This window comes from Nuphar pumila, unplaced genomic scaffold, assembly GCF_984573655.1.
Source record: "Nuphar pumila unplaced genomic scaffold, dmNupPumi1.hap1.1 HAP1_SCAFFOLD_942, whole genome shotgun sequence".
In the NCBI taxonomy this organism is placed as follows: Eukaryota; Viridiplantae; Streptophyta; class Magnoliopsida; order Nymphaeales; family Nymphaeaceae; genus Nuphar; species Nuphar pumila.
Genome location: NW_028323539.1, coordinates 1702 through 21131, shown reverse-complemented (window position 1 = coordinate 21131; position 19430 = coordinate 1702). Strand labels below are relative to the sequence as shown.

Here is a 19430-nt window from a genome sequence, read left to right as displayed (position 1 = left end):
TTCGTGCTTGGTCTCTATAAGCACAAATTCGACAGCGTCTCTTTCTCTTTTGGTGCACTCGAGGTGACATATTTCGCCTCATACTGCACCTACATCATGCAGACCCCTCTTTCGTTGGCCTCCAAGGTGTGTGGAGCGTCTTTACGCTATACAGTAAACAATTGCAGTCTGTCAGCGTAGAGTGGTCTAATCATGTTCGATTATGTTGCAGGCCCCTGGTGCGGCGCACGCATCATCCCGCCTCACATTTTCTGGGTGCGTTTCCTTGTGCGCCATCTTGGCACTGGATGCGTCTCGAAGTTGCACAGATATCAACCTCTAAACTATTGCCATCTGCTTGGATGCATGATTGCTGAAGGTTTGACAATGAGGTTCAGATACGAGCAGGGTAGCTTCAATCGCCACGTGTGAAACCGGGATAGCAAGCATCGGCGGCAGTGTTACCAGAATGCGGTACCTTGCATTTGTAAACACTGTACGCAAATGCGCTTTTGAAAAGCATGCCGATGCTGAGCTTTTATCGAGTCATATGCGTCATAACCCCTATAGTTTGCACCCTACTGGCAACCATTCTTGCACAGATACTCATTTGCCTGACGTGTTCGTGATGAAACTTGGATTCTTGCAGTTTGCGTTTGCCCAAGGTAATCGCTCGTCATGTGAGGGACACAGTCTTCATTTCCCGTGCGGCAGCTGAAGATACAGCAGCGGAAGCGCCACCCGCCCAGCAGAGGGAGACAGCAAGCAGGGTCAAGCTTTCATCTTTGAGCGTGGGTCAGACTCTTGTGGGGACAGTGGTGCGGTCTTGCCTTGTTTTGTGCACTTTTGTCAAGTTCGAGACAGCAGCCATAACTCATCCCAGATAAGCCGAGCACTCTTGAGAAAAAAGGGAGGCACTTCGACCAGTCGTATCCACGGGCGGTGCCTAGAACTTCTGTCATTAGCTGCCACGAAGTTTTTGTCCTGGTGGACAATCAATTCGGCCAATGCGCAGCTTGCGGACACGAGTGCTCGGTTGCCTTGAATGCAATTTCCGTTTCCCTAGTGTCGCACACGCTACCGAAAAACACACACATGCAAAAGTTTTTGGCCTGTCAGCCTGCATCGACCAGGCGACAGCGCAGGACGGGCGAAAGTTGCAAGCCAGAGTGGCATCAACACTGACAGGAGAGCTTCGTGCAGCGCACCATCCAGCCATACGGCTGTTTCGTCGACATCGGCGCGGAGAGCAACGGGCTGGTGCACATCTCACAGATGGCAGATGGGTACGTGGAGGATGTGAACGCCGTGGTGCAAGTAGGCGGCAAGGTGACGGTTCGTGTGCTGACCGTGGAGGGCGACAAACGTGTTTCGCTCACAATGAAGTCAGCGGATGCGCCTGAACGGGCTCCTCGCCGCGAGCGTGGAGGTGAGCGCGAGGCTCGTCCTGCTGGCGGACGTGGCGATTATCAGCAACGCGCTGGCGAACGCCGTGAAGGTGCGTCCTATCGACGTTTCTGCCATGCAAAGCCACAGAGGTGTCAATCTTCTCTTCTCCGGGGTTTCTGCTCAGTCGGGACAATTTAAATTCTCCGTATCTGTCATTGTTTGGGGCGGCATCTCCGGGTTGAGGCGCAGGAGACCTGGCACGCGGCAGTGCATATGTCACTTTCCACATGTGCATGTGTTCAACCACTTGGGTTGTGCAGCGTACTGATGGTGTGCGCAGCTCGTACGCGTGTCTCTCGTGCTGCGCAGTGACCGTTCAGGTGATCCACAACCTCTGCGCAATGTTCTATTGGAAGATCTGCGACTGCATTCAACTCACCTCTTGATGCGCGGCTACCTCCGACAAACAGCCTCTGGGACGCAACCCATCGTGCAATCAGCACCGCACACAATCAAGCCTGAACCCAAGCCTGCACATGTTCAGTGTCAAAGAAATGCCGGTACTCATTGCAAAATTGCAGTGGTGCTGATGATGATGTATCTGTTCGATAGTGCTGTCTTTGTTGCTTCTGGGACTATTTCCTGCCATTAGTAATGTGATGTATCTGTTTACAACACAGTGGTGCTGATCCAGCAAATGTGCAGCCAGCGTACGTCTCGGCACAGCCGTACACACGAGACTTGGCGCGAGCTATGCACCTTTGCATCGTCTCACCCATTAGAAGGCCACACCTGCCTTTCAACGTAGGCGTGCCAGGTTTTCGTGTCACACGACACCAAGGTACCCTGCACAAGATGGCTCATCATTACATCACATAGATAATGGCAGGTAATAGACAACAAGAAACAACGACAGCACATTCGAAGTGATACAGCTCATTGAACGTCAGCGGTCGGAACAAGCAAGCCTGTCATAAACGCGCGGCCGCTGGCACGAGCTAAAACTTGAAGAGAACAACGGTACATGATAGCATTGCCCCTACATAAGCCGATGCTGAGTTCCCGTAGCGCATTGGTGACAAGTCCATCCTTGATAACATCACCCCCAGCACTCGCTGTTACCGCCAGGGAGCCAGGGGATGGCTCATCATGATCACAACACCATGCTCTTTGCTCTATGCCATGGTAAAGTGTTCCTGGGAGAATAGGCTAATAGTCCACCTTACCCCCTGTTGCCCTGTTGTCGTCCGGCAGCCATCCTCACGCATCACAGTACCATGCAGGCGGGCAGCGCAGAGCTCCAAGGGAGCCTCAGGCGCCCAAGCACAGCCTCAAAGTTGGCGACGAGCTGACCGCCACGGTTGTTCGCACAGTCGGCTTCGGCTGCTTCCTTGCCTGCGAGGACGGATTCGAGGTGCTCATGCCCACGTCCGAGATGCAGACTGATGGCGCCATCGCCCCCAACCCTCGCGATTATGTGAAAGAGGGCGACAGCATCCTGGTGCGCCTCCTTTTGCTGGCGGAAAGGGTCCTTTCCATTTGTTTCATACTCAATGAGTGTAGACTTTGGCAGGTGGAATAGTGGGGTTCTGTGAGTTTGCTGCTTGATTTGATTGCGATGCATTTCAGGTCGTTTCAGCTCTGGCTGTCTGGAAGTGTGGACAATGCTAGGATCGCCTCCGTCCCTTGCGCTGGAGTTGATTGTGCCTGTCAACTGAGGCGGATTCAATTGTCAAGGCCAAGGCCATGATAGAAGGCTTGGCCGGATGAGGAGGGTAGTGCACAGGGTTCCTCACAGCGAGGGCATCCACACAGGCTTCCTCATCGGGCCTTTTATTGTGCCAATCACAAGCGTTGCTAATAACTGCAATGTGATGTGCCTGCATTGGGCCAGACAAGCATGCATCACCTCCAGTTGCTGTCCCTTGCACCTCAGTTGACTACGCCTGTCAAAGGCAATCACCCATTCACACAAGCATAGGTAAGTACGTAGAAAGAATCTTCTGGAAGACCACCCTAGCAGTGACCACAGCACAACGCACGTGAGGAACGCTGCGCATGGAAAGCCCGATTCCATGAGAGTGCATAGCCAAGTGGAGCAGCACGGCACAACCAGAATGGCCGATCCAGCCTTGCACTGGGAGAAATACCTGTAAAACCAGAGATTGGAGCCTAAGAACATGGGAATGAGCTGCAGGTGACCGTCGTCAAGGTGGACGGCAACAAGGTGGCAGTGAGCAACATCACTGCCGAGGACCGCAAGATGATGAAGGAGATGGATACTGGTGTCACCTCCAAGAAAGAGGAGAGGAACATCGGTGGCAGCTTCGCATCCATCCTCTCCTCCATCGACTACAACTCCCTCCCATCTGTGAACCCATCGCCGCCCGGCCCAGTCGAAGAGGAGGCCGCACCCGCGCCTGTCGTGGATGTTGTTGAGGCCCCCCCTGCGCCTGTGGAGGAGGCAGCACCTGAGCCCGTTGCTGAGGTAGTTGAGGAGGCCCCCCCCGCGCCAGTTGAGGAGGCAGCAGCTGAGCCCGTTGCTGAGGTGGTTGAGGAGGCCGCCCCCGCGCCAGTCGAGGAAGCAGCACCTGAGCCCGTCGCTGAGGTGGTTGAGGAGGCCCCCCCTGCGCCAGTTGAGGAGGCAGCACCTGAGCCCGTTGCTGAGGTAGTTGCCGACCTCGTGCCTGTCGCCTGAGTCTGCAGCCTCGTCACCACTGCTTGCTGGCAGTTGCCATGCGTACTTTTCTGTTGTTTCTGTGTTTCAGCCGGTCGGGCCATCCTGGCTTGCACCAAGCCTCTTCGAAAGGCCAATTGCCCCTTGTTTGAGAGCGTTGTCTACATTTTTGGCAGCCTGTCAGTCTGGGACGAGTACCAGACAGAACCGCCGCTCATGGCCTCTTCTCCATCTCTGACGCAGGAAAGAGACTAGCAAACATGCTGTTGAGTTGTAGAATGATGCAGATGGACGTGTGTCCTGCATGTTGGTCTTGCTTTGGTTGTGTGTAAAATCAAGCCTTTCTTTCATCCATGCCCGAGTCGATCTTACCTCCCAGGAACATGCTCAGCACCTCAGTCAATATTTGTATAGCACAGCGTCAGTACTCTGCAGAAGAGACTTAGACTGAGTATCAGTCTCACACTGAGCATAGTATCAGTTTCGAAGTCAGTCAATTTACACCGAATCCTTCAGTTCCGTTGCCGTATAGCGCATGACGGCACGCCTCCTGTTTTGACGCGTTTTGATGCAGCCCCATCGTTGGACGGGAAACAACAAGATGCCGAGGGCATGTCTGAAGCTAACGACTACGCGCCTCTACAGGCTGCCCCGCCTGCTGAAGCCCCCAAGGTTGAGGCTGCAGCGCCCCCCGCTGAGCCCCCCATAGTCGAAGCCGCAGCCCCTGCTGCCGCGGTCGAAGAAGTACCCCCCCCAGCTGAAGCCCCTCAGGTAGCAGCAGTAGCTCCCCCTGCTGCAGCCCCTAAGGCTGCAGCCCCTGCCGGAGCTTCTGCCAAGGATGTGAAGGCGCTGCGGGAGGAGTCCGGAGCGGCAATGATGGACTGTAAAAAGGCGCTGGTGGAGTGCAAGGGCGACATGGCGGCCGCAAAGGACTGGCTGCGCAAGAAGGGATTGGCTTCCGCGAACAAAAAGGCGGGAAGGATTGCGGCTGAGGGCGCCATTGTAGCTTACATCCACACTGGTGCCCGCCTCGGCATCCTTGCGGAGGTCAACTGCGAGACGGATTTTGTTGCTCGCGGAGACGTTTTCAAGTCCTTCGCACTTGATATGGCAATGCAGGTGGCCGCTTGCCCTGACGTCACCATCGTCTCACCTGAGGTGCGCTCCATACAGACACTTTGCGACCCGACGTTCAGTTGCGGCGTTGGCGGCAACTGAACGTCATCTATCCTGATGGCGGCTGTCCGGTCCGATCAAGTCTTGTGCATGGAATGGACGGAGAGAGCAACTTCCAAGTTGCGTTTGAAGTTGCCTGTGTCCATGTGGATGCTTCAATCAATCTGGCACATCACCTCATGACACTCTCGGCAGGGGCCGGGAAAGCTGGACTACTTGCATCTCAAAGCTCGTTGGGTTTGTTTTGATGCCGCTGGGCGGGAATGGCTCAGAAGCTCTCCTTTTGTGCAGGACTTCCCTGCAGACCAACTAGCCAAGGAGAAGGAGATCGAGATGGGCAAGGAGGACATCATGAAGAAGCCAGAGGCCATCCGCGAGAAGATGGTGCAGGGCCGCCTTTCCAAGATCACAAACAGCGTGGCGCTCATGACTCAGCCGTACATCAAGGACGACTCCAAGCTCGTCAGCGACTACCTCAAGGAGACCATCTCCTCTGTCGGCGAAAACATGAACGTCCGGAGGTGTGTTAAGAGGCTTGATCAAAGAGTGCTGTCTTGTCGTTTGGCCTGGTTCTGTGAAATTAATCGCAAGAGCTGCCATGGGCATGTGCCATCTCTTCACGTTTTTCTAATGGCATGACATTTGCTCTATGGGGACAGGGGGCAAGTTCTCCAAGGGGGAAGTGGTCGTTTAGCAAACCTGTGTGTGGTGTTCAACTCGGTTCTTTGTCATACCCGGTCATTTTTCGGGTCCAGATGCCTGAATGCATGAGTTTTTTGGACGAAAATGGGGGTCGAAACCCATGCTGGTGAAGCACTGGTTCACCTCAGAATTCCGGTGAACGGCAGCAGAAACTGAGGAGTACATATCCTTAGGCTGTCATGAAGCTTGGTGTGCCACTCACCCCGCCAAAGATGAGGCAAGTTCTGTATGAGATCTGCATTCCCTACGCAGTCCGCTGACCTTTTGCAAGGGTAGTGCAGTTGTATCCAGATGGATCTGGCAATGCCGATTTTGATGTGCTGATACCGATGCCAGTGTTTGTAATGCTAGGAACAACGATAAAGTAAACACACTCAGCGACGGAACTGTTCTCGCAGGTTTGTGCGCTTCAACTTGGGAGAGGGCTTGAAGAAGAAGGAGGACAACTTTGCACAGGAAGTGCAAGAGCAGATGGAGAAGAAGGAGAGCGCCCCCAAAGCGGCAGCCCCACCAGCGCCCGCAGCACAAGAGGAGGCTGTGCCAACCGTAGCCGTGAACGCGAAAGCCGTGAAGGAACTTCGGGAGATCACAGGATGCGGGATGATGGACTGCAAGAAAGCGCTCGCGCAGAACAACAACGACATCGAGATAGCACAGGAATGGCTGCGGAAACGCGGATTTGCGTCTGCCGGCAAGAAGGCCGGCCGAATTGCATCTGAGGGCGCCATCAGCACCTACATTCACGCGGGCTCCCGCCTTGGCGTGCTCATCGAGGTGAACTGCGAGACGGACTTTGTGTCCAAGGGTGACCTGTTCAAGGCGCTCGTGAAGGACATGGCGATGCAGGTTGCTGCGTGCCCTGACGTTCAGTTTGTGTCAACAGCTGATGTTGACGAGGCGTTTGTCGCGCGCGAGCTCGAGGTTGAGCTTCAGAAGGAGGACTTGCTGAGCAAGCCGGAGAAGATGCGGCCTCAGATTGCGCAGGGTCGCGTGAATAAGCTCATCGCGGAGAAGTGCCTCTTGAACCAGCCGTTCATCAAGGAACCGACCAAAACCGTCGAGCAGGTGGTGAAAGAGGCGATTGCTACCATCGGGGAGAACATCTCGGTTCGCAGGTTTGCTCGGTTCAACTTGGGCGAGGGCATTGAGAAGAAGAAGGATGACTTTGCTGCTGAGGTGGCCGCCGCCACTGGCGGCAACTAAGCCCTTGGTGAATCTAGTTCTTGATGCCGTGCTGTGAAAAATGATGACTTTGACCATGAGTTTCCGTACGCCAGTTTTGGCAGGTTTTGCAGTGTCGCAGCTAAATTAACCACAGTTTTAACTGTACACAAGCTTTGACGGAAGTTTACTCGTGTTTTGGCCTGCATCAATGGAAGTGCGGACCCAGCAACTCACAATTTTTGCCACCTCTACTTTGGGTTCTGGTCCCACCTCAGTTCATAATTACATTCAAGCACCATTGGAGTGCTAGAATCCTTGTTAGGTAGCAGTGAAATGTGATATGTAACACCAAACTGTTCATTGCCAGAAGGCAGGGCTTGTTATTGGCCTGCAGAGTTGAATGGGGTGACATCGTATCTGTGGTTTGCTTGTCGGACGTTTTGCAGCTTCCAGTGTGGGCTGCTGCTTGCTGACTACTCTTCGTCATTAATGCAAGTGCTCCTACTTGCATGCGGCTCTCATGCACTCTTGAATCACAGGTTAGCAGTTTTTCGTTGCAAACGGCGGCCGGTTGATGACCATTCACAAATGGATAGCTTGGCCTGTTCCATTTGATGCGTTTGTACCGTGCAGCGGACGACAGACGCTGTGTTCAAACTTGTTTTGTTATTCAGGCATCCACACCAAGTTACAAGCAATCGTATTACTAGTAATATTTACAAGCGACAGGGCTGGCAAAACAGGAAAAAACACAGAAACTATTACTAGTAATTATTGGTGACCGAACTCGCGTCAGCATCCAGAAGCAATGGACCCAAAGTCCCAAGCAAATTAATTATACTGGTACCACCCAGATACAACGTGACATATTCAATTGAACGGTTGGTGACAAGGGTCAATGCTGCAAAGTGTTGGGAACTGGCTAAAAACACTGCATTGACCATCATCGAACCAAATTGTTGTTTATTCTTGAGCCATCTGGGTGATGCCGGCCTCAGGCGCTAGGGACTTTGCCCAACCTCAAACGGCGCGCATGGCTGTCTTTGCCACGCACAGCCATGACAGTCGGCACTTTGGCTTACTGATCAGCATCCACACGCCGCATTGCCATGTCAGCGTCCGCTCCAAAGGACTGCTTGCGGCCGAGCGACGGCAGCTTCAAGGCATGACCCACACCGTGCAGTCCTGAGATGCCTTGGGCATGGGCATCAAGAAGGACGTGTGTCAAAGCTGTACCTTGAGCAATGGATGACGCACTGCCTTCATCATACGCTTGTAGCCAGGGGGACTTGAGCTCGAGGCCCTCCTTTAGGGAAGCCACATGCGCAACTTCCTGGCGGTGACGTAGAAGCTCCACCATGTGAGCTGGTGTGATGTTGGTGCCGAGCCTGCACGCGACGTCTGCTCAATCTGCCTCTCTGCGCTCTGTCGTGAGTTAGCATTGTACCGTTGAGTAATATAGTACAGAGAGACAACAGCACCCTGTCCAATCACTTGACGAATCACTCATTCGCGCTCGGAAGGCCCAACGTAGTACATCATACCAATTAAGTTATTCAGATACACTACGGTACATGGAGGACACAGTTCCACACTGCCCAGGACCCAATTCGAATCCGCCAGCAATACGTCCCAGCAAAGCAGAGATCGGCACTGCAAGGGCCATGTGGAACAAAACTGTTTGGTACACCTGTATTCCTATTAGATTTCTCTGGTAGTGACATGTCTGATATGCTTGACTCGCTGGGATGTGATTATCAGGAGACTGACGCATGGGGCTCCCCATGTTTAGACATAGCCATTGGAACCAGATCCGCACTTGAGATTCTCGCTCCGCAAGTGAGGCTCTGGCAGTTGCAAGCCGTACTCCCAACGCCGTGCCTTGAGCGGCTCGAGCCGAGGATTGTGCGCATCGCCACCGGGTGAAGGCACCCTTGGAGGGCCCACTGCATGGGGCCCTGTAGCGTCCAGCGCGTGGTCCATCGAGCCTAGGCGCAATCCAACCACGGGCGGCAACGGACTATCATGTTTGACAGGTGCCATCAGGGGCAGCTGTGATATGGCATGGGGTGGCCTTGACACATGCGCGCCGAAGGGCGCCCTTGCTGGGGGCAGCGGCTCGAATTCAGCGGGGTGAGGTGCGAGGGACTGCTGCGAAAGGTCTAACCAGCGTTGCCAGGCTGGCACGCCGGTGCTCGAGGGCCTGCGGAGAATAGGTGCCATCGGGGGCGCTGCAGCTGCAGGTGTACCTGCCGTGGGGACAAACACATCGCTTGGTTTCTCAATCTCAACGAGGTTTTCGTGTGGCTCCAGGTTGCTGGGACCCACGATCCTTAGCAGGGGGGAGGCGCCTGGGACAGTGCCGTATCGGCCGGTTAAGGGTGGCCGGTTGGCGCGTTTCTCCAGACTGAGCTGACTGCGTAACGCGGTTGCGAGGATGCGCTCTCCGTTGTTGGGGAGGGACCAGTCGAGGGCTGCGTGCGCGGCGGCCGCATCTGCGGCTGCTGCACGGCGCTGCTCGAGGGCAGCCTTTAAGGCGGCGCGCTCGAGCGCTGCTTTTGCGGCTTTGCGCTGTGCGATATCGTGTAGGAGCGGAGCTACTTGCTTTGCGAGCTCGGTCCAGAGGTTGATGAGGGTGATTTCGGCAGCTTCGTGCAGTACTGACATTGCAGGGTCCACGGGGGGCAGACCCACCTGAACCATCATCAGGACATCCCCTCATTGAATGAAGAATGCATCCCAGCGACACAAATCAAACATCTCAATGTACACTGTCGGACCCCAGACTCCTCAGACATTCCAGAGAGCACTAGCTTGCCGCCAATACGGCTTCGACGTAGCTGGCAGCATACCTGATATTTGAGTGAGGCACTGTCGGTGGGTCCAGAGTCTAGAAGTTGTCATATACAAACTCGTGGTTTGTTTCATGGGTTGTAGTTGGTATGGAAACAATCAATCGGTGAACCAGGTTGCTGAAGCATTACCTGCATGGCTCTTGCATCGCGTTCTGCAGGGTGCGTGGTTGCTGCTGTGTATGGCATCTCGAAATCGGTGAAGACGGCCGAGTCAATTGACGGGCCGATGCACAGCACTTCATCGAACTCGCCATGCTGGGCAAGGATCTCCTCGCTATCCGCGTCGCTTGCATTGCTTGCATGAACTTTACTGCCATTGACTTCTAGCTCAGTGGCGGTGGGATCGTGCTCAATTATTTCCGCGCGCTGAGGGTCTCTTCTGCCAGTGAGGTTGGCGTTGGCAGGGGTCCAGGTGTATCCCCGGTCGCAGCTTGCCCCTGTCGCTTGGTGACCCCTCACGTGCAGAAATAAAGCGACCTTCTGCCATTCATGAATCTGTTCAGATCGGGGTCTGTATATTTGCTGGTCTTGTGGTATACGCTCGGGACGCCGCTTTTTGGGTCTTTCCGAGCATCTGCATCCGTCATTTGGCCTGAGATGCAGGTATAGAATGGCAGCACGTGCCAATGATGAGAATCCTGGCCCATGTAACAAGATGCAAGATGCATATGTCCAAAACGTTCAGACAGAAGCGCTAGAATCACACGCATGTTCGCGTCGAGGGACTCACATTTCCACTGACGTTGGATCTGCCCCTAGATCATCCTCAAAGCCATCGAACGCATCTCGCAGCGCCTTACTGTCTCCCCACTGCACGACACCTTCTCGTGAGCTGATGTATCTAATTTGGAAGCTCATGGTCAGCGACTTGCGTTGATGCGCGCCTTCTGTGACGCGTGTGACTTTTTCTTGGAAGCCGTGAGGTCTGCAAACTCCACTCCCTCTTGGTCCACGAAGCCGCAAAGCAAATTGTCCGATGAACTATCGTGCATATCAGTTATACGGCACAGTCACTTGCGAATCGTCTCATGGAAGTCGGGGCTATCGAGACACAATGAAAGCCCGCTTGCAAACGTCCCACGTGCTGGCTAAGACAAGCATTTGTCGACAGGCATATTACGACGACACTAATAACTGCTACATCAAAGTTGCTACAATAAATTCTCAAAACCATGTTACAGCAGCTGGTCGCAATCCGCTGTATGGAAATTGTTTGAAGATACAAATCATCAGCACCCCAAGCTATTGCTGCGCGCTGCCAGCTCCAAATGCTGATGTCACTTGAAAATAAGGCACGGGTGCTAAACAGAAATACGGGCTGTGTGCAGCGCTCCAGCTGGCCTTGTCCGATGTGCTTGGATAGATTGTCCTATCTATGCGATACTATCTCGCATCGCCCTTGATGGGGCCATTTACGTGCTGCTGCATCTATCTCAGCTGGCCGCAAGCCTTGTAAGAACATATACTGAGCCGAAATGCTGCTCAGGTGCATCAGATTGCGCAGCATCAATTCAACCCACCCTAGTTGCACACTCCAAGCCCGTGCGACAATGAAATTTGAGCTGGGGCCAGCTTGGCCGTGCACCGTTGCTCATATGGTCACATCTCAGAAATTCTCGGTGTCGAAGTGTCATTTCTTGCTCGTATCTGCATGTCGATGAGCATAGCATGGTAGCTGAGCGACGCACGGTCCTTCTGCAATCCGAGGGCAAGCTGTCCATTTGATGAGATGACAGTGCTTCAGAAATCTCCAGACAATGATGGGGAAGACCGTGTTTCCGAATACATGTCTGAGGATGAAGACCCAGTTGCACCAATCTCGACCAAGTCCAAGCGCCAAACTCGTGCCAAAGTAAGCGACGATGAAAGCGACGATAATGGCGCGTCAGAGCGTTCTGATGATGAGTTTCATGCAGCGTCTGGCAGTGACAGCGAAGATGACAACGGAGGTAGGCCAGCAGGTACGGTCAGGTTGCCAGCTGCGTTGTTACCATTTGAATTGCAGGTACAATTCAAATACAAGCAAGCACGTATTGCTTGCTTTGGAGGTCAAGCGTAACTTGGTTGCCTTTATATGCACAGTGTACCAATTTGACTGCCCATCCACGAGTTGCAGGAGCAGTTGCCACTGTGTCAGCCCGTCGGGCCCGCTCCAAGATGCCGGCAAAGGTTGCGATTGGCAGTACAGGAGGCCAGAGGAAGCTTCCCAGGCACAGCACAGGAGAACTCCCTGCAAAACGTCCTGTTAACCGGTTATCCATGCGCCCGTCTGGGATGACAAGCAAAGTGGAGTTAACCACTGTGACAAGGCCCAGCATTGATGCCATTGCTGCAGCCCGAGCACAGCAGGCTGCAAGCACGTCAGGGCGAGTCCAAGGACTGGTGGTTCCCAGCCCTGATGCACTCGAGAAGGCATTGCAACAGCAGGAGGAGCTCCGGCGGATTCGAGACGAGAACATCAAGGCCATGCAGAACAACACCATTAATGCATGTCGGACTTCTATCATTCCCAAGTTTTTGCAGGTATGAATGAAACTGGGGCATTTGAAAGCTCCCGCAGCATAAGTCACGCACATAAGTCGGGTAATCACGTCTGTGTGTCATTACCCAATATGGGCTCAGAGGTGCAAAGTGGCCTGAGACTACTGATAAGTACTTGTCTCTTACGGTGTTAACCATTCTGTGCCCGAGCTCGTGGGTTTGCATCCCTCATAACTAGATCCCACAGCTTCCCATCAACTGGACAGGCAGGGTACCACTCCGATGTTTTGAGACACGGCTTTTTGAGATGACAGGATGCAAACTCTTGGATTCTGAGCTCAGGATGTGACGGTTCGCTTGCATTCTGTTTTTCAACGAACTTAAAGCCCCATCAACAAAGCTCCTTTGTTGCTTTCTTTTTGAAAACTTTCTCGGCACGGCTTTTTCAAATCCACGGCGGGAGTTGTTTATGTGATCCATCATGGCGTGGCTGACGCTGGAGAACCTCAAGCTGCCCAATCATTGTTTGCCAATCCAATCCAAGATGAAGTGGCCTGCTTGCAGCTGAAGGAGGGAGAAGCACAGCTGAGGAGAGCCTTCACGTCACCACAGGATGGCCAACCAGCTCAGTCAAACGACTTGCTGCGGCGCCTTTCTGCCATGCGGAGGTTCGTGCCATGGGGAAGTGCCAAGGGCTTTGTCATGCCAACCTTGAAGCCCATAGGAGTTATGTCGTCTTCTGATGAATCCGCAGAAGAGGTGAAAGTGGATTCCACTCCCGAAGTCAGCCTTGCAGAGGGCATCGAGCCCTTGATGTTATGGGCGCCAGGTAGACGCCCCAGACATGGTGAAAGGCTGCATTGCTGCCATGCATTGTTTCACATAGATGGCAGAACAGCACAGCACAGCACATGCCAAAGACAATACTTGTCGCCCTGGCACGAAACATCCTTGCATTTTCGCTGCTTCTACAATAGCTTGCTTGCTTGTTTATTTATTGTTTGGCACATGCACTACCAATTCTGCTATTTATTACAAGAAACTACACGGCGTTTGGTACCGTTTTCCGGTGAAATCGCGGTTGATGATGATGTATCTTTTTACAACACTACCGCATCCACATGGACATTGGCAACTCCAAGAACTACTAGCGGTTCCCTAAGAGTTTTCAGCACAGCCCACTACCATACTACAGTGTGACCCCACCTGTAAATACTCCAGAAACAGCAGCACGCGAGGGCGCTCAATTTCAGCGGCAATGCCGCATGCTTGGGTCGTGTCGTTTGCACCGCATGTCATTCCCTCTGAATGCCATTCAGCACGCACTGCAATATTCTTGACTTATAGCTAGGTTTCCCTTTGTCTTTTCCAACAAAGGGAACACTTGGAAAGTTCCGTTTTCAAAGAACTGATTGAAACGAAGAACAAAATACGACTTGCCTTAAAGCGCATGTTCTTGACAGGCTACCGAAAGCTGTGTATGCGTCCAGATGAGGGCCAGGAGGGTGAGCCTGTCATGGTGGACAACATGCTGACCAGATGGCTGCGGACGCATCAGCGCGAGGGAGTGCAGTTCATGTTTGATTGCGTTACCGGGCTCAAGACTTCTGGCGGCAATGGCTGGTATGATGCTTCGCTGTGTTGCATACGACATGCAAATGCTGTCTGTGACGCTGCACAGTCATCTGCAGTACTGATCTGCATCATCATCGACAATGTTACAGCTCCACCATATAAACACAACCAAAGGACATCAAGAGCGCCAAGTACTACTTGGGATCAGTGTTACCATTACCAACACCCGAGGTACCTGGACCACCCTGACCATAACTAGACCTGACATGTCTGCTTCTTCGTCTTGTATCCTGCAAGAAAGAGATCAGCCACAGCTGAGCAGATAGGTCTGGTCAATTCCACTTTGAGATCATCACAACGACACTCTCTACAATCAGACATGAATCTGCTCATCGTGGACCTCGTGAAATTGTGAAAATCTTGGGACATGTATCATTTGTTGGTGTTCGCCATGTTCTTTGGATGAGAAGAACATGAGCTGACTCAGGACAGGCATCCATTCCCGTACACACTAACCAGCAGACCTGACGCATTGAGCACTTCGCCCTGCAGCATCTTGGCAGATGATATGGGACTGGGAAAGACGCTCCAAGGAATCACGCTCATGTGGACGGTTCTGCAAAATGGGCATGAGGCGCTTGGAGGCAAGCCAATCGCCAAGCGAGCCATGATCGTGTGCCCCACCAGCCTCGTCAACAATTGGGACAGCGAATGCGTCAAGTGGTTGCAGGTGCGACTCATACATGCAGGCGTTCCCTGAGGGGATTTTTGCACCGTTGCAAGTGTGTGTTGCGCTGTTTGTTACAGCCTGAGCCATGGTGATCACTCGTGAGTCTGTCTCTCTGTAACAAGAAGACATGCAGAGAGAACACATGTTGTTGACGACGGCAAAACGAACTGGACCCCCTCATGCTGAAAATCCTTACACTTCTCGTTTGGTATCTGCTAGCTCGTCTTGTGATGATGTGATGATAAATCTTTTACGGCACTACCGCATCCACATGGACATTGGTATTTCCAAGAACTACTTGTCATCAGCCTAATTCACGCGCTCAAGCTCTTGAACGTCGCAGCCACTTACCGTGTTGCGTTCACAGGGCCGTGTCAAGACGCTCCCGTTGTGCGAGAGCTCCCGGGACGATGTCATCTGCAGCATCAAGCACTTCCTCAGCCCAGCACGACCCTACCACGTCATCATCCTCTCCTACGAGACGTTCCGCATCCATGCAGACCTCTTTTCATCGGAAGTCTCTGTCGACCTACTCATCTGCGATGAAGCGCACCGCCTCAAGAACGACGATACCAAGACGAACAAAGCCCTTGACAGCCTTCCCTGCACCCGCCGCGTCCTGCTGTCCGGCACGCCCATGCAGAACCATCTGGATGAGGTGTGCACCACTCATGGCCACAAGTGCCTGGATTACGTGCTCCCGAATTTCATCAGGCATCAATTTCATCAGGCAATCGCACATAGTACAATAACGACACACAGGTCATCGCTGTCCTACTTCTACACGCGCTCGGATCATCTGTCCATGCCCGTTGCATGCACTGAAGAAGCGCAATTTCGGGCCATCAAACGGAAGTAGAAGGCTCTCAAGGCGGGTCCCAAGCCTTGGTCAGTACGTGTACTTGTTCGTTAGGCATCACTCATGGAGCAGGTACCACCGTTTGCGTGAGGTTGTGGCTCGCTGCTCAGCTGAGTGCTCGCATGCAGTTCTATGCCATGGTGAACTTCTGCAACCCGGGCGTCCTGGGCGACGCTGCCACGTTCCGAAAGTACTATGAGGCACCCATCCTGGCATCTCGGGAACCCTTTGCTCCCGAGAGCATCCTCATAAAGGGCGAGGAACGCAGCGCGGAGCTCAGTGCAATCGTCAACAACTTCATTCTCCGCCGCACCAACAAGCTTCTCTCTGCGCACCTACCACCAAAGGTGCTTATTCCCTGCCACTCCCGACGCACCTGGGCATTGCGCGACGCAGACTTTGCCATGCGTGTGTTGTCATGGTTTGGCTGTGTTGATGCTGCTTTCATCGGCCCTGCTGCAACATGGCACATGGCTGCTGCACAACCAGTCAGATGCGCACTAAGACTGTCTTGATGCATCCTGAAGTGATTAAAAAGTGTATCGCTCTCTGGGCTTTGTGCCATCCACTGGGATGAGTGATGTCTCTCACTTGCTCACCCATTGTAATGTATCCTATGGCTGAGGTACACCAGCAGCATCAACAACAAAGGGTGGGACGCAGCTGGTGGAGGTCGTTTGCTGCAAGATGACGGACCTACAGCGGGACCTGTACTGCCACTTCCTCGAGAGCAAAGCTGCAGCCCGCATTCTCAATGCCGGTAAGGGCGGCACCAACATGCTCTCAGCAATCACGTCTCTGAAGAAGCTGTGCAACCACCCAAAGCTCATCTACGACGTCATCAATAGCAGCAGCCATGGCGAGAAGGCCGTCGGCTTTGAGGGCTGCGACAAGTTCTTTCCCCAGGGGCTCTTCGACAACGGCCGGGCGGGCCGTGGAGGGCTCCCTCAGGGATGGGAGTTCCTGTCCGGGAAGATGGCCATCATGGCCAAGATGCTGGATATCCTGTGGACCAAGACGGACGACAAAATTGTGATCGTCTCGAACTACACGCAGACACTCGACCTTATCGGCACGCTCTGCCGCTCGAACAATTATCCTTTTGTTCGGCTGGACGGCACCACGGGTATCAACAAACGCCAAAAGCTGGTGCGCTTTTCGCCAGGGCAGTTGGGATGCTACTGAGGGACATAAGTAGCATGTTATGCCAATGTGCCTTCCCGCCATGGCTGATGAACCATAGGTTATGATGATGGACATGATGTGTGTGTGATGCACTACCTGTACCTTAGTGCCAAAGGGTTGGAAGTCAATAAATCATGCGATTCGTGTACTGTCAAGGTTTGTCGATGCTATGTTCCTGTTAGCTTCATGTGGAGAACACCCAATAGCACTTGATGCATATTTGTCAGCACACCGCGGCCGATGTCTCCAATGATGCGAGAAAGAACAAAGCGAAACCCAGCAAGTGAGCAGGCACAAAGCCCAGAATTGACAGTTAATCAGTCGTCAAACAATGTCGCGACCCAAGGAATGTCAAGACGTGCACGACAGGCCGCTGACGGCGGCGAGAGCGGTGCAGGTTGAGACCTTCTGTGACCCGAAGCAGCGCAACTTTGTGTTCCTGCTGAGCAGCAAGGCCGGCGGCTGCGGCCTCAACCTCATTGGAGCCAACCGCCTGGTGCTGTTTGACCCCGACTGGAATCCCGCCACCGACAAGCAGGCGGCTGCGCGGGTGTGGCGAGATGGACAGAAGCGACGGGTGTTTGTGTACCGCTTCATGACCACAGGTGCACCTCCCAAGCTGCACTTGCAGTTGTTGCCAATGTCCACTTTGTGTGCTTACGGTGATATGATCCGCTGCAGCATCATCAGATGCGTCCCTTGTCGCACATGAAATTTCTGGGCGTAACGCCATCATCAGTTACAGCAAGTGGTGCTTTGCAGATTCAGATCAGAGTCTGTGCGTATCTTCAACATTGTCATCTTGACCATGCCTAGTTCTGGACCAACCTGCTATCCAAAGATGTCCCAGAAAGGTGACGGTGATGACGTGTATGTTTGCACCAGAGAGTGAAGCTGGAAACACAAGTGGCTGCGGTGCGACTGAATCTGCTTTTGGGCGCACTCTCCCGCTGATGCTGAGCCGCATGTGCAGGGACCCTGGAGGAGAAGGTCTTCCAGCGGCAGCTGTCCAAGGAGGGCCTCTCCAACGTCGTCAACCAGTCCGGAAAATCCGCAGCAAGCATGATGTCGGTCGACGAGCTGGCGGATCTCTTCACGCTGCGCACAGACACCATCTCAGACACCTACGACTCCATGGCAAGCTATGCCACTGCCGAGGTGGCCGCAGCAAGTGCTGCGAGGGACGGAGCTCCCCCCGCCCCTGACGACGCTGCCGCAGCTGGCACTCTGGAGCCCGCACACGACATCGCGCCCGTTTGCCGTGAGCAGGTTCGTGCCGCTATTGAGAGGCGTGGAGGCTGGTGAGGAGAAAGCAGGTTGCCGCCATGCATGTGGGGTCTGTATGTTGATGTAGAATGGGTGGATGTACCTTTCAGATGTTACTACATCTGGCTGCCGTGACCAGTTTCGAACTTGCTGAAGGGCCTCTTCGACAACATGAAACACTTAAACAACACAGTGCAAAGGCTGTTTATTGTTACGAGCGATGCGGTGGTCGGTCACGACTATGTCTAATGATGACGTGAATGCTGAGCGTGATATTTTCACAGGAAGATGATGCGTGATGAAGTGATAAGTCATCGTATCGCCATGTCGTGGCAACCCTCTTGCCATGTGTTGTGCTCTACAGGCAAGCCCCCTGCCCAAGAGGATGCCCCACCTTGACAGAAAGGTCACTTTCTTTTATGGCAGTTGACTCCCCAAACCAGCACATTGCACAATGCAGAGCGCTCTGCAGCATTTGCATGCAACTGTCAGGTCGTGAAGGCGGTAACATCACATCCCACATCTGTATGCAGCGACATGCATTCTTCAGATGGGTGCCTCTGTCCCAAGCCCCCAATCAACCCCCAAATCCAGACATACTAATGCCACTAAAGCAGTGGCAATAACTGCAAGCAACTCTCGACATGTGCGAAGTGCACCATCTGGGGCAGTTTTGCTTGTGCACGCATGCGCCTGTCAGGTGCGAGAGCCACTCAAGCCATGCGCTATGTTCTGTTATCCAGCTGTGATGCAAGTTTTGAGTTCTAGCACTGCAGCGATAGACTCTAGTGCCTTTCCAAGGATTCCATGTCCAGTGTCACAGTGGTCACAGCCCATGATATGCTCAGGCTGGGCTCCCTACGGGTTGGATTGTTCCCTTATAGCGACATCTCAACAGCAAGAGGGGGCACTGAGCTGCAGATCGGCTGCCCAACGGAGGAGGAGGTAAAGGACTGGGCGTGGCACAGCAGCACAGGCACAGTGGACGACGACGTGCTGCGCCTCATCGGCGACGAGCACATCAGCTTTGTCTTCAGCCTGCATGTGGACGGCATGCCCGTGAAGGAGCCCTGCGGGCTGCGACCCGAAAAAAACGGAGGCAATGCATTGAGCAGCTCAGCCGGGCCAACCAGAGGGGGTGCTGGCGCGGGGCCGTCTGGCAGGTGTGCCCCACCCCTCCCATGCCCTGTGGAAACAGATCTGGCATGCTGCGGCTCCTTTGCACAGTAGTTTGCCCCCCTCCCATGCCTAGCTAATGTTACCTACTCGCTGTATGTGGACAGTGTGCTTCGTGTCCGATGGGCTGGGGTTTAGGGCAAGTGAGGCAGCTGAAGTAGCGGCGTGTGCGGTGGGACATACCAATAAGTAGTGTTCTTCTGACAGCGCTGTTGT

At 53.6% G+C, this 19430-nt stretch overlaps 2 protein-coding genes across 2 annotated transcripts; both read left to right on the top strand.

Moving 5' to 3' along the window:
* The first annotated feature begins 448 nt into the window (after positions 1-448).
* On the top strand, positions 449-7126 carry LOC149809639 (polyprotein of EF-Ts, chloroplastic-like). The gene is made up of 9 exons (XM_089994720.1): positions 449-453; positions 629-797; positions 1168-1477; positions 2652-2869; positions 3566-4036; positions 4137-4224; positions 4620-5203; positions 5513-5742; positions 6322-7126. Exons 1-9 carry the CDS (start codon positions 449-451, stop codon positions 7124-7126), a joined length of 2880 nt encoding a protein of 959 aa, XP_089850846.1.
* A 4545-nt stretch (positions 7127-11671) lies between these two features.
* On the top strand, positions 11672-18298 carry LOC149809638 (DNA repair and recombination protein RAD54-like). Its single transcript, XM_089994719.1, has 11 exons — positions 11672-11903; positions 12059-12465; positions 12988-13252; positions 13887-14046; positions 14551-14728; positions 15096-15386; positions 15716-15934; positions 16251-16736; positions 17170-17377; positions 17746-18041; positions 18149-18298. Exons 1-11 carry the CDS (start codon positions 11672-11674, stop codon positions 18296-18298), a joined length of 2892 nt encoding a protein of 963 aa, XP_089850845.1.
* Positions 18299-19430: the final 1132 nt, after the last annotated feature.

Coding starts and splice junctions, on each gene's coding strand:
- LOC149809639 (XM_089994720.1), top strand. Junction 1,478..2,651: donor CGCTGGCGAACGCCGTGAAG/GTGCGTCCTATC, acceptor AGTACCATGCAG/GCGGGCAGCGCAGAGCTCCA. Junction 4,037..4,136: donor CACCTGAGCCCGTTGCTGAG/GTAGTTGCCGAC, acceptor TCTGTGTTTCAG/CCGGTCGGGCCATCCTGGCT.
- LOC149809638 (XM_089994719.1), top strand. CDS start 11,672: ATGACAGTGCTTCAGAAATCTCCAGACAATGATGGGGAAGACCGTGTT. Junction 12,466..12,987: donor TCATTCCCAAGTTTTTGCAG/GTATGAATGAAA, acceptor GCCTGCTTGCAG/CTGAAGGAGGGAGAAGCACA. Junction 18,042..18,148: donor CGCCCGTTTGCCGTGAGCAG/GTTCGTGCCGCT, acceptor TGTACCTTTCAG/ATGTTACTACATCTGGCTGC.